Source organism: Genypterus blacodes, unplaced genomic scaffold, assembly GCF_046128005.1.
Source record: "Genypterus blacodes isolate CSIRO-AG114 ecotype Tasmania unplaced genomic scaffold, CSIRO-AGI_Gbla_v1 ptg000048l_1, whole genome shotgun sequence".
NCBI lineage: Eukaryota > Metazoa > Chordata > Actinopteri > Ophidiiformes > Ophidiidae > Genypterus > Genypterus blacodes.
In genome coordinates, this window is record NW_027466861.1 from 892,558 (window position 1) to 906,012 (window position 13,455).

The window sequence follows — 13,455 nt, forward strand, 5'->3', positions numbered from 1 at the left end:
GATAGACCAAAGCAATCTGATGGATTCCATTGTTGCATGATCCATTTTACGTAACTACATTTCTGTAATTGTCCAAACACGCTCAATAAGAACATGTATTGAGGGAGGTAAACAAGGCATTGTTGACGACGACGATGAGTGCAAATTTCCCATCGCAGTCACCGAGAAATTGTTCTTCTCCGCAGCTCACGATTAATCAGCCATATTGCGTAAGGAACAGATCGGGCCGGCGAGCCTAACGAGTGAGAGGCGAGCATAAGAAAGCCAACTTGACGGCGACGACTTAGCCTGGCGGAGCAGATTGTGAGTCAGAGAGCAGCTGAAAGCAGACAAACTGTTAAAGTGCACAGGCTGTTTGCTGAAGAGACAAAGCCGCTACCTTTCAGATCACAAACAGACTGCAAATGTGCTCTGATCTGTGAACACCATCCAGTTGCTCCATTCCATGTTCTTTCCCATGGGTGGCAGTTTTAGGCCTAAATGAAGTTACATTCAGAGGTAAAGATAGATCCCAACCCGCTCTGTTCTGCTGCTGAAACGGGGTATCAACTCTGTCCGTTCCGCGGATGTTTCCAAGATTGTTCGGCAGTCTTATTGGTGACTTGCAGCACAAATTATTGATTTGTTATTGCTCCATTGTTGCATAGCGGTTGTGTTTTTGACAAAGTGAAGTAAATAGACAGACAGGAGGTTGACAGACGTGAGGCCGAGGTGGATGATGGCTTGATTTATTGATCTAACCTGACGGATAATAGGGTTTGATTGGGTTTGTTTTGAAGATAAAGAACAAAACCTCAATCCTCATTAGTCCTTGTTTGTCCATGTTGACTGAGTTCTCACAAATAAAGAATAAGAGTGCGTTCGGTTTTTATCCGGCGATCCCGACACACATTGACGCTCCCCACATCCACAAAGTTTCCTCTGGTGAGCCTTTACTGTTGCCAAGGCAACCTGCAGTGCTGGAGAAAGAGGACCGGCCAAGAGGAGGACAAAATGAGGCAAAATGCGGGAAGACGTGAGAGAGACAGAGAGAGAGGGGGACAGAGAGATGGAATAGTGTGAGAGAGATAGAGAGAAGGAGAAACCGAGAGGGAGAAGGAGGGATGAAGGTTGTTAGGAAGGTTTACACCACAAGCCGCATCGTCTGTTCGGCCAGTAGGTTTTGATCCAAAGCGCCACATCAGCATTTTGTCACTTTATTAGAGCTTTATACAGTGAATGATTGGCACCCGTGCACATCCGCAAGACTCTGAAACATAAGATCATTTGTTATTTGTCACAACATCTATATCACACACATAATGTCAGAAACTGGATCCTTGCAAAGATAAAAACAAATCTTTATTTATGAAAGGTTGTTTGTATTTTATCGAGATTTCTCTGATTTCTTTTGAATCACCTGCATCGCAATTCACAGCACCATTGTGATTTTGTCGACGGTTGAGGGAGAACGCCGTATCTCACGCTCGCAGGGACGATTGTGTGACGGAGTGATGTCGGCAAAGCAATAAGCCCATAAAGCCGCGTGTGTGTGTGTCTCTCCCTAGATGCTCCGATGAGTCAGCCCGTGCAGGCTGCGGTGCACGGACGCTTATCTCCTTCCTCCTCCTCTCCCTGTATCTCATCTGTCTCTTTCCCGGTTTTCCTTGAGGCCCCTCGCGTGCCCCATCCCTCTTTGTTTGGTCTCATATACGGTGAATGGATGCTGAGTGGCACATTATTGCGTTTTAGAGACATTGTCGGCAGCCATCAATTCCGTACGAGCACTCCTTCACACCTCAGCGCCTCCCACGCCGCAACCTGCCCTTTTTACTGCACCTGCTGTCATGTGCGCTGGAAATGAGGATATCAGGAGTTTATTCCACTGCGCATGTGTGTGTGTGTGTGTGTGTGTGCAGGAGTGTACAAAGGTTAGAATTGCTTATTCTCCCTCTACAATCTGGTGGTGTTATAGGAGCTTTGCGTGCAACTGAAGTCAGACGGCACTGGATCTAGAAAGCGATCCTCCCTGAAGCAAACGGCCGCTGCTACATTAACTTTTAGGCCTGGATTAAGGCGGATTGTAACTACTGCTGCTTCCATCTCAAAGTGCTCGGGTCGCTGTGACAACCTAATGACGCCAGCAACCATTGTAATTTGCCGTGATTACGCATAAATTTTCCCTCCGTCAGCCACAATGATGCATGAATACACAAACAAATACACACGCAAAGTATAAAAGCTATGTTTACTGCTGAATGTGTGTGTTTGTGTGTGTTGCATATATGCAGGACACACGAGACCTTAAGCAGTAATCAAAGCTAAAAACACAACGATGTATCAAAAACACATCCCATTCTGAAAATTAATTAAGTCCATTCTGATTGGTCGTCCCGTGTGTTTTCTGGCTCATCAGAGACGTTTAAATTACAGATGATTCACCCAGGAAATTGTCTTGTTTTTCACTCGGTTGTTTTTTTTTCACACCAATTTCACAAAATTCAATAAAGAAGCGTGTAATTGTTTTTGAAAAATAAAAACATATAATAATGATCCCCAACTGTTTTCCAGGATGAATATAAATGCCCCTTCTCCAGTTTCTCTATAAATAGATCCTGCCATCACAAAGCACAGAACCCATCATTAGCCTCGTCATTATTTTTCCTCCGTTCTAAAGCCCATTATCCGCTTTTATTATGTGGAATATATGCAATATTCAGAAGGGGAAACAGACAAGACAAACATGACTTGTGCGTCAGGGTTGAATTCTAGGAGCGGGACGAAAAGATGAGATGCAGCTTCATGTCTGGAGTAGATGTGTAACACACACCCGATGCGCGCTGGCATAGGCTCCAGACCCAAACGCCCCTGGACAAGACAAACAGCTTTGAAAAGTGATTAAAAAAGCTGCCAGTCAGCTGTGCCTCGAGAGTGATGAGCGTTAACCACTTAAGCCTGGACTTTTGCTCTCTTCGCATGTGTCTTGACATGCTGAGCTCATTCTTGCAGTCAGCATCTCATATAATACACGTGACCTGCATTCACAGTGACGATGGTTCGGTGTGTTTTGATTCAGCAGACAAGAAACATACAGAAACATCACATTTGTTGCCAGGAACAAAATCCTGTTGGTGTTTTTGGTTTTCATATCAAGTTTAGTTCAAATCCCACCTTTCTGTGTGAGGTTGTCGTGGTTTCTAGCTGCGTCCTCCTTTCCTGCTCTTCTGCTCTCCTCATGCAGGCTGTGAAGCTCCATTTCTAGGTAAGGGGCACTTGATACTCTTTTGAAAGCCACCGCCCCACCTCCAGGGGGGGCCAGGTCAATCTGGTTGATCAAAAACCCGACACCGGGTCCACTCTGACTTAAGTGGTTGAAGCATACCTGTACACACACACACACACACTCACACTTTTAACCGCAGGCTGCTATCTGCTCCTTGAACGGAGAGGAAAGGCAATTTCTGCATCCCTCAGCCTCTCTAACCAGAAGTGATGGCAGTTGCCAGCTTTTTGTCCGGCACCATGTGTAGGGAACGAGAGACATTGATTGAATTGCTGCTTGACAAAGCAGAAACTGCTTATTGTGCTAATGCACCTGTGTGTTGGGATCGATCTCACAATGTCACTTCCAAATGCACAGCGGGAAGGAGGAAAGGATGTCGAGAGGCATTGCAAAAGGACTGGAGAGAGAGATGGGGGTCGGCTGATGAAGAAGGAAGGATGGAAAGCTGAATGGTACTTAACCAAATAGCAAAAGACCTGCCTTCGGGTCTTAACACTGTAAACGCTGTGAAAGAGTGGACCACATAACCTCACCAAGACACTAATGCTTCTCACTTTTGCTCTCAGTCCAGTCCAGAGAGAATTCAGTGTTGGTTTGTAGATAGGACACAATCTAAGGTAGTTCAATAGAAAAGACACCAGGGGCGCTGTGGGGATGTGGAATCATAGAGCAAACTATACCTTCACAATAATATGCTGCTGCTGGACCTTTGCTCTGTGTGTGGCCCAAATCATGAAAGTGAATAGCAACTTTTGCACATATCCACCGTCGTTCCATCTTAAGAATGCTGTCCTTGCAAAAAAAACCTCCACCTGTTTGGATGTCTGGGCCCCGCCTGAACAATCGCCACGGCGATTGTTGACACTTCACCATAAATGCAGCAAAAGTTCACAACTCATTCAGGCCTGCAAATGTGGAAAATCCTCAGCAAGTTAAATATGTGAGCCACCATCTTCGCCTGGAGGAAATTGTCGTGAACATGGGCCATGTTTATTTCCAATCATCTCTCCAATCTCTCTTTGATTTCAGTGCAGCAGTCGTAATCGCTACACTGCATAAAGCCTCTGCGTTATTTTGCGTATTTGAGCAGAGTCGGTGGTTCGGCTGAGGCAAAATAGATGCAGATCGGAGGAGAGAAACGAGGCGGCTGGGTGATTGATATGCAGCGATAAGCTGCGACGGAAGAGAGAATTTGTTGCACGCTGCACAAATATCATAGTGTACCATTACCTGCACAATAGAGTTGAAGGGTGTTTGTGTGTGTGTGCGCGCGCTCTGCCTGCAGTGTTGAAGTGTCAGTCATAAGCGCTCAGCTCGACAGGCTGAGTGATGGAGGATCGGCTGCATCCAAGCGTTGAAGCACCATCTTGGTCGGCCTCAGACTCTCTCTTTCCTCCTCCGCTCGCTTCCCTTCCTAATCGCTTAAGCCCAGAAGGAAAAAATTTTGTTTTTATAACCGGCACAGTCCTGGCTTAACAGAGCTCGGTTGTGCAGTGAACGTTGCATATAAATACATAATTTTTTTGGGAGCAATAAACCTTCATTGTCAGGACTGTTCACTATGTTCTGATTTAGTATCGGTATCATAACTTCACACTCAATTAAGATGCCTCAGATTTGTCTCGTTTTTGTGATTTCATGATGATTTTTGTGCAAATTTGACTTTTGTTTGTGAAGCTCTGGTCGTTTCTTGCAGCCTGGTCCAGAGTAGAGCAGACCTGTAGCTCTACTTTCCGCTTTGCCTTTCTGTTCATGCTGTGAAACTCTATTTCTGGGTAGGAGGAGCTTGATGACTTCCTCTTGGTAAGGACAGTAACTATCCTCCTTCCAGGTGCCCGGTGCTACAACGCCACTCAATGGATCGTCCGGGTTACTGTCTTTCATTCAGGGAAGGTGGAATTCCCCTTTATCATCTGGTATCATCTGCTATCGCTTGTAGCTGGCGCGTCTGTGTGGGCTTAAGGCATTAACCCCGTATACGCCATTGACCTCAGCTGCTGTGCCATTAACACCGGAGAAGTCAGGAGATGTTTGAAACTGATTTTTCACTCAAACTCCACAGGAAAATGTATTTTTCTATATTATTTCCCTATCTCACATGTTTGACATGAAGCCACTGTGTCCTTCTATCTCTTAGAAATGAATAGATTTGTTGATATCAAGCTGCTCGCCGCAAAGTGCTGCACAATACTGATTCCCTATCTCCATGGATAAGTCCTTTCAGGGATCATTTTCTGACAAATGGATTACAAAGTATGCACGGAATTAGAATTCTCCTCTTCTGAGAAAGGGGAGGATGAGGTTTAAAGACACCCAAGAAGAGAGAGAGAGAGAGAGAGAGAGAGAGAGTGTCTGCCTTATTGGGGTCTAAGGTTAGCCGGAGAAAGATGAGTCCACAGCCCACTTCCATCTCCGCCGTCCTTTGTCCTCGACAATAGGAAAACGAGGAAAAAGGGAAAGAGAAAAGAAATTCATGCAGGGAATGTAAGAGGTGAACAGTGTGATGGATGGCATGTCTCCTTTGTTCTCTGTGCATAGTGTGTGTGTGTGTTCGGTCCTACCATTGGACAGTGTGTACTGCAGAGAGGGACGCATTGATGGACGACGAGCATCCTTTGCCGTTTCAGCAGTGGAAGTGCTTAAAGCGCCGGGGCCCCAGGGACGGGCCGTGTCACCCTCTCACCCTCTCACATCCGGCTGACTTATGGACCTGCCACCACAAACACCCAGGGGGGGGGGCAGGGGGGTCTAATAGTGCACGTGACAATATAGAGCCCCTACCCCAACCCCCGGCCTCCAGAGAAGCCATTAATTGCAGCGCAGTTGCACTTTAAAGGGCTCGTAAAGCTTGCAGGATAATTCGCCAAATTATTTTGATGTACCAACGGAGGTGCGGGGGCGGGGGATTAATGGAGAGCAATGTGACAAATATTTAAAATAGTTTTCTTATTATTGCTCTCGGAGTCCTTTTGCGTGTGTTTGTTTTTTGTCTCTTTCTCATTTCCTCACTTTAGGATGCAGCTCGTAGGGGTAAATGTGGCAGATTGTGATTAATGAGTTTAAGCATTAGAGAAAAGAAAGGCTCTTAATAAATCTCCACTGGCTTGGTTTCCTTACTTTGGGGATGCAGACACTCCTGCTTTAGAATACAAAAATAGAAGAGACGCTCTTGTTGGGTATTTTTGGCTTAAAATGTGATTCATCACAAATATATATTTAGTTTCCTCCATTTTCCTTTTACGTAATAGAATCAAGATCTAGGTCATTTGATTGTATTTTCTATTTATGGTTCTTCCAAATACTTTAAGCCTGAACAGTTTGGGGTTCTGTAGTTGTGGGATGTGGAGCTTGATGGAGGTTGATCGTGTCAGCATCACCCCCAGTGGAGGAGAGTGGGATGACAGGGGGCTAAACGGTACCATGTTTGTTTGTCAATATGCAGAATAAAGGAACACACAGCTGCACAGAGCTTCTACAGGAGAGCAGGTTTGATTGTGTCCGTGTTTAGATTGTGGCTGAAGCAGAGGAACGGCCAACGCCTGTTTGTCTGCTTTATATCTGGCTGGGAAATATAGTAAAAATACTGTGCGTATTTTTAATTTGCGTGTCTCATGCCAATGTCTAATTATCATTTTTTTTAGGTGTTAATGTTTATCGTCGAAAGATATATTTATGTGAGGGGGAAAAAAAGAATACCGGTGATCCCTGTGTGAGTTTGAGAAAAAGTGTTAAACACGTCGTCGCTCCAGCTGCAGCTCTATTCTTGGGGCTGCAGCAGTAATGGCACGATTAGACCTAATTTACTGCCCAAACTAATAACCTGAAAATGGAGAGAGCGTGATGAGAAAAATCACACACACGCACACCCGCGCACAGACCCACACACACACACACACAAGCGTCCATGGAGACGCTCACACATCTCACAATTTGACAGCGCTGTGCCCTCCATCAGTAGTAATGTAATGAAATCACTCATCCTTCTCCTCTCTCTCTCTCTCTCTTCCCCCCTCTACCCCTCTCGCTCTCTCTCTCGTGCCTGCCATTTGCTTTTCCCCATCCTCTTATATTTTTCCATCCTCTGTATTCCCTCATCCGTCCTCCCATCGGTTCATTCCATTACATCTGACCCCCCCCCCCCCCCCCCCCCCATCCCCTCCTCCTTCTTCTCATATTAACCTGATTCAGTATCTTCTGGCACATGCAGTGCTAATAAGAGACCCAGCCAAACATGCTCAGAAACCGCCATCTGCTGCACTAGTGAAGCCCTGTTCCCAGCAGCTTATATGCTAACAGGCAGAATTCTGTTCGAGCTAATGCGGTGGCAGTGGGTGGGGAAGCGACGACACAGTGGCCTCGGCCGGTCGGGATAAAGGTTACGGCGCGGCAGAGCCTGAAAGTGACAAATTAATCTTCAAACGGAGTGTGGGATCAGAGCAGAGGCAAACTAGCTGCACACTCGACATGGTGGACGTGTTTGCCTTCCAACAGATGATGGAGAATAACCACACTGATTAGGATGTAGGCAGGAAGCGGAATAGGCAGCAGCGAGGATTCAGTGTTTATTTCACTCTTTAACAGACTCTTTACGAATGTCAGATTGTCAGATTGTCCGTTTCCAATGCCATGATCTTATCTACTTTATCTCCCGTTGTAAAATGCTACTTACGACGTGTTTAGTTGCACACGAGTGAACCAGCACAGAGGTTTAAGAGGCAGAAAGAACTTGTGTTTGGGTTTAGTTTACGCATCTGTTATGTATGAATGCAAAAATATGAGAGAAGGGAACAGAGATTATTCAAAAACACGGTAGAACTCATTTGTCGACGCTTCTGGAAACGGAAACCTTGCCTGTTTTTAGCCTCCAAGAAAAGCAGGTGTAAACTTTTTTACTCATTGAAGTTTGACCACATATGATCAATGGTCCGAAGCTTTTTATCAATTTACACGGTAGTGAAGACACGCAAAGAGACACCGGTGCCCTCCGCTGCACTGCCACACATGCATGGTGATGTCTTTAAAGTGCACAGCAGCTGATCCTCATTAGCAGTGCTTCATTTAAATGACCTGAGCTGCAGCTGTGCTCATTAACATCATCACTATTATCAAATTGAAGAAGCAGCACAAAATGTAAAATTCCTGCTTGTTTAATTGCAGTGGGTTTAGTAAATACGCCCCTGAGTCCCTAAGTTGTACAACAAGGAAGAAATCTGTGAGACAAAAATGAAACTTGAAACTTTTGGTTATTGTGACAGTTTTGTCCCTCGAGTTCTAAACTACTCCTGTGAGAAGACTGACAATTAGTGTTTTAGAAATCAAGAAGTACTTTTCAAGATAATCAACCAAATTAAGATAAAAGTGCACTCCTTCTGCAAGCTATTTATGTAGGCAAAGCAAAGCAACATATCATCAAAGTCCTGTGCTGCCCGATACATATTGGCAAATTAGTCCAAACCTTTTTGAATTTGGCAACATTACATCGCCTAATTGCTGTATCCCCAGAGCGCAGCACACCCACACACTCGATATCAAAGCACATCCGAGTCATTTGTGTCATCTCAGCTTCACCACTTTACTCCGATGGCCCCAGGACCAACGTCGCGGTCGAAACTGTTTACCAGGCGGTTAATCCCATAGCTCGGGCACCAAGGTGCGGCCAGGTTACCTCATCGATCCCTCTTTGTTTGACTTTGCCGCCGAGTCGCAGCTGAAAGCAATATTTGTGTATCACATGAAACCACAGAGCGTTATTTGCAAACAATGTACCTCATTGTGACACGAGACAAAATGTGACTTTCTCCTGCTTTTTCCTTAATTATTGCTCATAACCAGGCCGCAGCGTTTTACATAAGGATCATGTTTTATTGAATAAGACGAAATATTACTTAAAAATATAGCATATATTCCCTCCTCTGTTGCTGATTGAGCCATTTTTCTGCTTAGCCCATCAAAGCGTTACTGTTAACTCAGCCTTTGTGCTGAACAAACACAGGGGGAATACATTTAATTACAACATTGTGAGTTTCAATTGTTTCAAAATCAGACTTGTAAACGTTCAGCAGCACGGCCAAAACAAGCTGATTACCGCTGAAATACATCACAAAGCTGGACTAAGTTATGGCGGCGGCTGATAGGGTAGAAAAACAAGCGTGCGGTGTGTGTTTGTGTGTGTGTGTGGTGAGGTGCCAGTTTGCCGGGTTGCTGTGACGGAGCCATTCTGTCCTCAGCAGAGTTCAGTTCGCTCCCTGTGGGGAGGCTGAGTTTCATCCAAAGTCCAGCACATGATCTGGCCGGCTCCCTGGCAGTGTGGGAGTGGGTGACTGGTAACTGGATGACTTTCAGAGCACGTGTGTGTGCGTGTGCTCGTTCATCTTCGGTCACGCTAGGTCTATTTTTTGAGACATGGCAATCACACATTGTCCAATCCCACCGCCTGCCATGGAGTTGAGAATTCTGTGTAATCAAGTTTTATAGAAGTAACAATCGCACATAATAATATAGTTTGTGTAAAAGGCGAAACAAAATTGTTGATTTGCATGAAATCACAGGATTAGACAAGGGTCTGTTAATGTTACAACACCATTTTGTACCGACTGCTGCAGAATTAGACGCTCACTCTTTCTCTGTTAGATAGAGTTACACAACTGTGAGTTTTAGCAGTGTTAAATCTAGATCATATTCTTAACTGTAATTGGCTCAAACATGTTAGTGATCAACAAAAATGCCATGAAATCGATTTAGTTGATTAGTCAGTTTATTTAGAGGGAGTTTTGATCGGATCCTGTGGCTCTGCTCCAAGCGTCTCTCTCTCTCTCTCTGTGCTTACGACTCACCTGTGAATAACTCATTATATTGTGCGTGTACAGTTTATGTCTCATGTAATGGATCCATTTTCTCTGCATGTGTTTGTATCCTTTCATCATCATCTCTCACCAGGTTGTTGCCTCTGTTCCGTTTTTGCCGATTTATCCACAAGAGCGGCCTCGTTGACCCTCTACCCCTGTCGCATCTCTTTCCCGCAGCTCTGCCGAGCTACACGTGTGGCAATCCCGGGCAGCTCCTCAACGGCCACCAGCAGGGATCCACCTTCAACATAGGGGACAAGATCCGCTACGGCTGCAGCCCGGGCTACGTGCTGGAGGGCCACACCACCCTGTCCTGCCTCGCCACCTCAGCGGGCACCGCCGCCTGGGACTTTCCTTTGCCCTACTGCAGAGGTACGAACACAAGTGTTAAAACCTGTTTCTCCTTGTTTTCCTCCATTTATTTTGCTAGCTCTGAGTTGAGTGCTTCTCTGTTGCTCCCCGGGGATATGTAGGCTGATGATTTGTAAGCGTGAGCACAATTTCAGTCCGTATCCATGGTTCTGAACATGAATACATGAAACACGGGTTAAAGTCAGCTTGATGTTTTCTTCAAACCCCGAACTCCAAACCGTTGCTGAAAGTTGTTTTCGCTCCCTTCACTTCCCAGTTTTCTGGCTGCGGTCTGAGCGGCAACAGGCAGTGTGACACGCATACATCTCTGTGATGCACAATGACAGAATTATAATGAGAGAAAGAGCAAAACCAGGGAACAAATATAGACTAAATTCAGCTATTTTAGGCTGTAGAGAAACAATTCTGTGCTTCGTTTCCTGCGAAAAGGTCAGAAATCCAGTCTGTCTCTTCTCTCCGTCATAATCCATTAAGATTTAGGGAGCATTTGTTTTCAAAACGTGTCCCAGGAGGATGCCAGCGTCTTTGTGGGGTTTCAAGGCTTAAAATGAGATCATATCCCAGTTTTAGGTAGTTATACTCTGAAACCACATACTGTTAGTGTGTCTGTACAGTGTGTGCAAAGAGTGTGTGTATGTGTAGGATTTCTAGATGTATCACTGAGGTGGAAACAGTAACAATATTACATGCAGACGGTTTGTAAAATGATATCTCCGGCTGATATTTGTCACGTTATTTTAAACTATTAATAGCATGAAATTGATACAAGCCCCATGTAGAAAATTTACATACCATAATTACATGTCTGCTTAATTAAACCAGCTTACATTGACATTCTGATATTACCTTCCTGACTCTGTGGGCTTTGTTGGAGTCGCCTGCAGAGAATTAACACCAAACCCGACAGCTCGACGGGGTTCTCAGCCTCTTTTAGCACAATGTTTTGCTTTCACAGCCCACATTTGACTTTCAGCAGTTCCTACCGAGCCCCTTATCCAAACGTGTAGGCAGCGCGCTCCAGCAAATATGCACCCATAAGCCCACGGAATGCAAAGTATTGACTACCGAATAAAGTGGCAGAGATGGCAGACTAGTAAACGAGGAAATAAATCTGACCCTGGTGTTTACCTCTGTGGATTGCTAGAGACCAAAACACAGCAAAGAGTAGAGTAAAGGACTTAAAAGCATCATGTGTCCAGCAAGAGGACTTCCATCATCAAGATCCTCTCCCGCTCGTGGCCAAAGATAAACTAATGTGGCTTTAGAGTCATCAGTATTAGAAAATATACAGCATTTAGTGAGATTATGCCAATGAGGAGGGTTAGCCATTATCTATCTATCTCCTATAAACCACAGTCATATATGATCAATTACATCTGTATTTCATGTCATTTATCTAAGCATATGTCTTCAGTACGCTTGTTTGTGTATTTGTAACCTTGCTAAATAACTAGCATTCAACAAATGTGAGCCCCTTAAGTGCAACCTAGCTAGGGAAGATAACCTGATGATCAACCTGGCTGCTGGTCTGTGAACCTGCAGACTCGTACTGTACATTCACCTGCACCTCCGCATGAGATGACCCGCTCGTTCTCTGATGTCTTATTTAATGTGACGGGACCTCACGTGTTAGCTCCTAGACGGGCGCTTGGTGCCAGTTGTCCTTCCGTCTCAGTTAGCCCTCACCCCTGCGGCAGCAACACCTGCCATCGTGTGTGTGTGTGTGCGTGTGCTGTCTGACCCTACGCCACAAAGTTACCCAGAGAAGAGCTCACGGAAAGATAAGATTACATAATTGTGTATAATCTTTTTGGATGTGTGTGCGTGTGTGTGTGTGTGCTTGTGTGTGTGCCTCGTGTTCCATGTGGCCACTGGCTTGTGTCAGTGTGCCTGCTGAGCAGAGCGCTGTGACACTGTGCCATCTGTAGCCAGGCTGGGAGTCAGGAAGCCCACATAGGAGCACACATGGTAGGGCACCAAGCGCCAGCACAGCCCATACCCCACACACACACGCACACACACACCCTTTCCTCAGTGCATATATATATACACACATATTTTAAATATAGCACGCATATTCCAATCCTTTCTTTTTTCACGATTTCACCCTGTTGAGCTCCGGCGTGCCTCGCTCGCTCGCCCGCCTGCCCGCCCCAGCCTTCATCTTCTTCGCTCAGGCACTCAAGAATGTGATTATGCCACCTTCTCAGCATAAATTACATGCCAACAAGCTCTAGAAACTGGCAATTTCCACAGTGATTAATTGCGGTGTCCCTGTGCCACATAAAAGTCAGCGGGCACACCTGAGTGCTCCTTCATAATGCGTAAGTGTATTGTTAATGTCACTCCAATTACAGAGGCCGGGCCACATGTGTAAGAGCACAACTCCCACTGCACTCTGGCACGGCGCCACTCGGTCACCATTCTAGAGGGCCAGCACTCGTGGAAAAACCAAAATATCATCATCAACATAAAACCTAAAACATACAACGTACCTTCAATTTCCCACAATACCCTCGTAAATGTTCATTCATCATTTTTTCTGCTCACAGTCCGAACGGCATCATTGGCTTCTGTAATCAAGTGTTTATGTGTTGTAATGGCTCCTGCTCAGTAACCGTGCAACAATATCACACTGGCGAGAATCGCTCAGATTTTTGTTTTTGAAGTCACTGCGGCGGCACATTTTGTAGATGAATAGTTTTTGAAATGTAAATGTAAATGAGAGTAAATTCAAGCGAACAATACATTTTTGATTCATCTATTATGCATAATAGCAAAACTTGAACCAACAGGAAACAGGCTTTTGAAACTCCTTCCATCCATCCGTCGCGTTATTCAGCTCAGGGTCATGTTCCCTCGCCCCGTCCTCTTTCTGACTGATTCCACGGAGTTCCCAAAGCATTCTGGGTTATGTCTCCCCCCAGTTGGACGAGCTGAAACTTCTCCCTCAGGCAGGCAGGCGTCCAGGATGCT

General features: G+C 45.3%; 1 protein-coding gene across 1 annotated transcript in view; it reads left to right on the forward strand.

Annotated features, from left to right (window-relative positions):
* The window catches only part of csmd2 (CUB and Sushi multiple domains 2), a 189,818-nt gene that overhangs the window by 44,333 nt on the left and 132,030 nt on the right, over positions 1 to 13,455 (forward strand). The window contains exon 4 of the mRNA XM_076149883.1: positions 10,285 to 10,479. Within this exon, the coding sequence (XP_076005998.1) occupies positions 10,285 to 10,479 (195 nt within the window). The remainder of the gene's footprint in view (positions 1 to 10,284; positions 10,480 to 13,455) is intronic.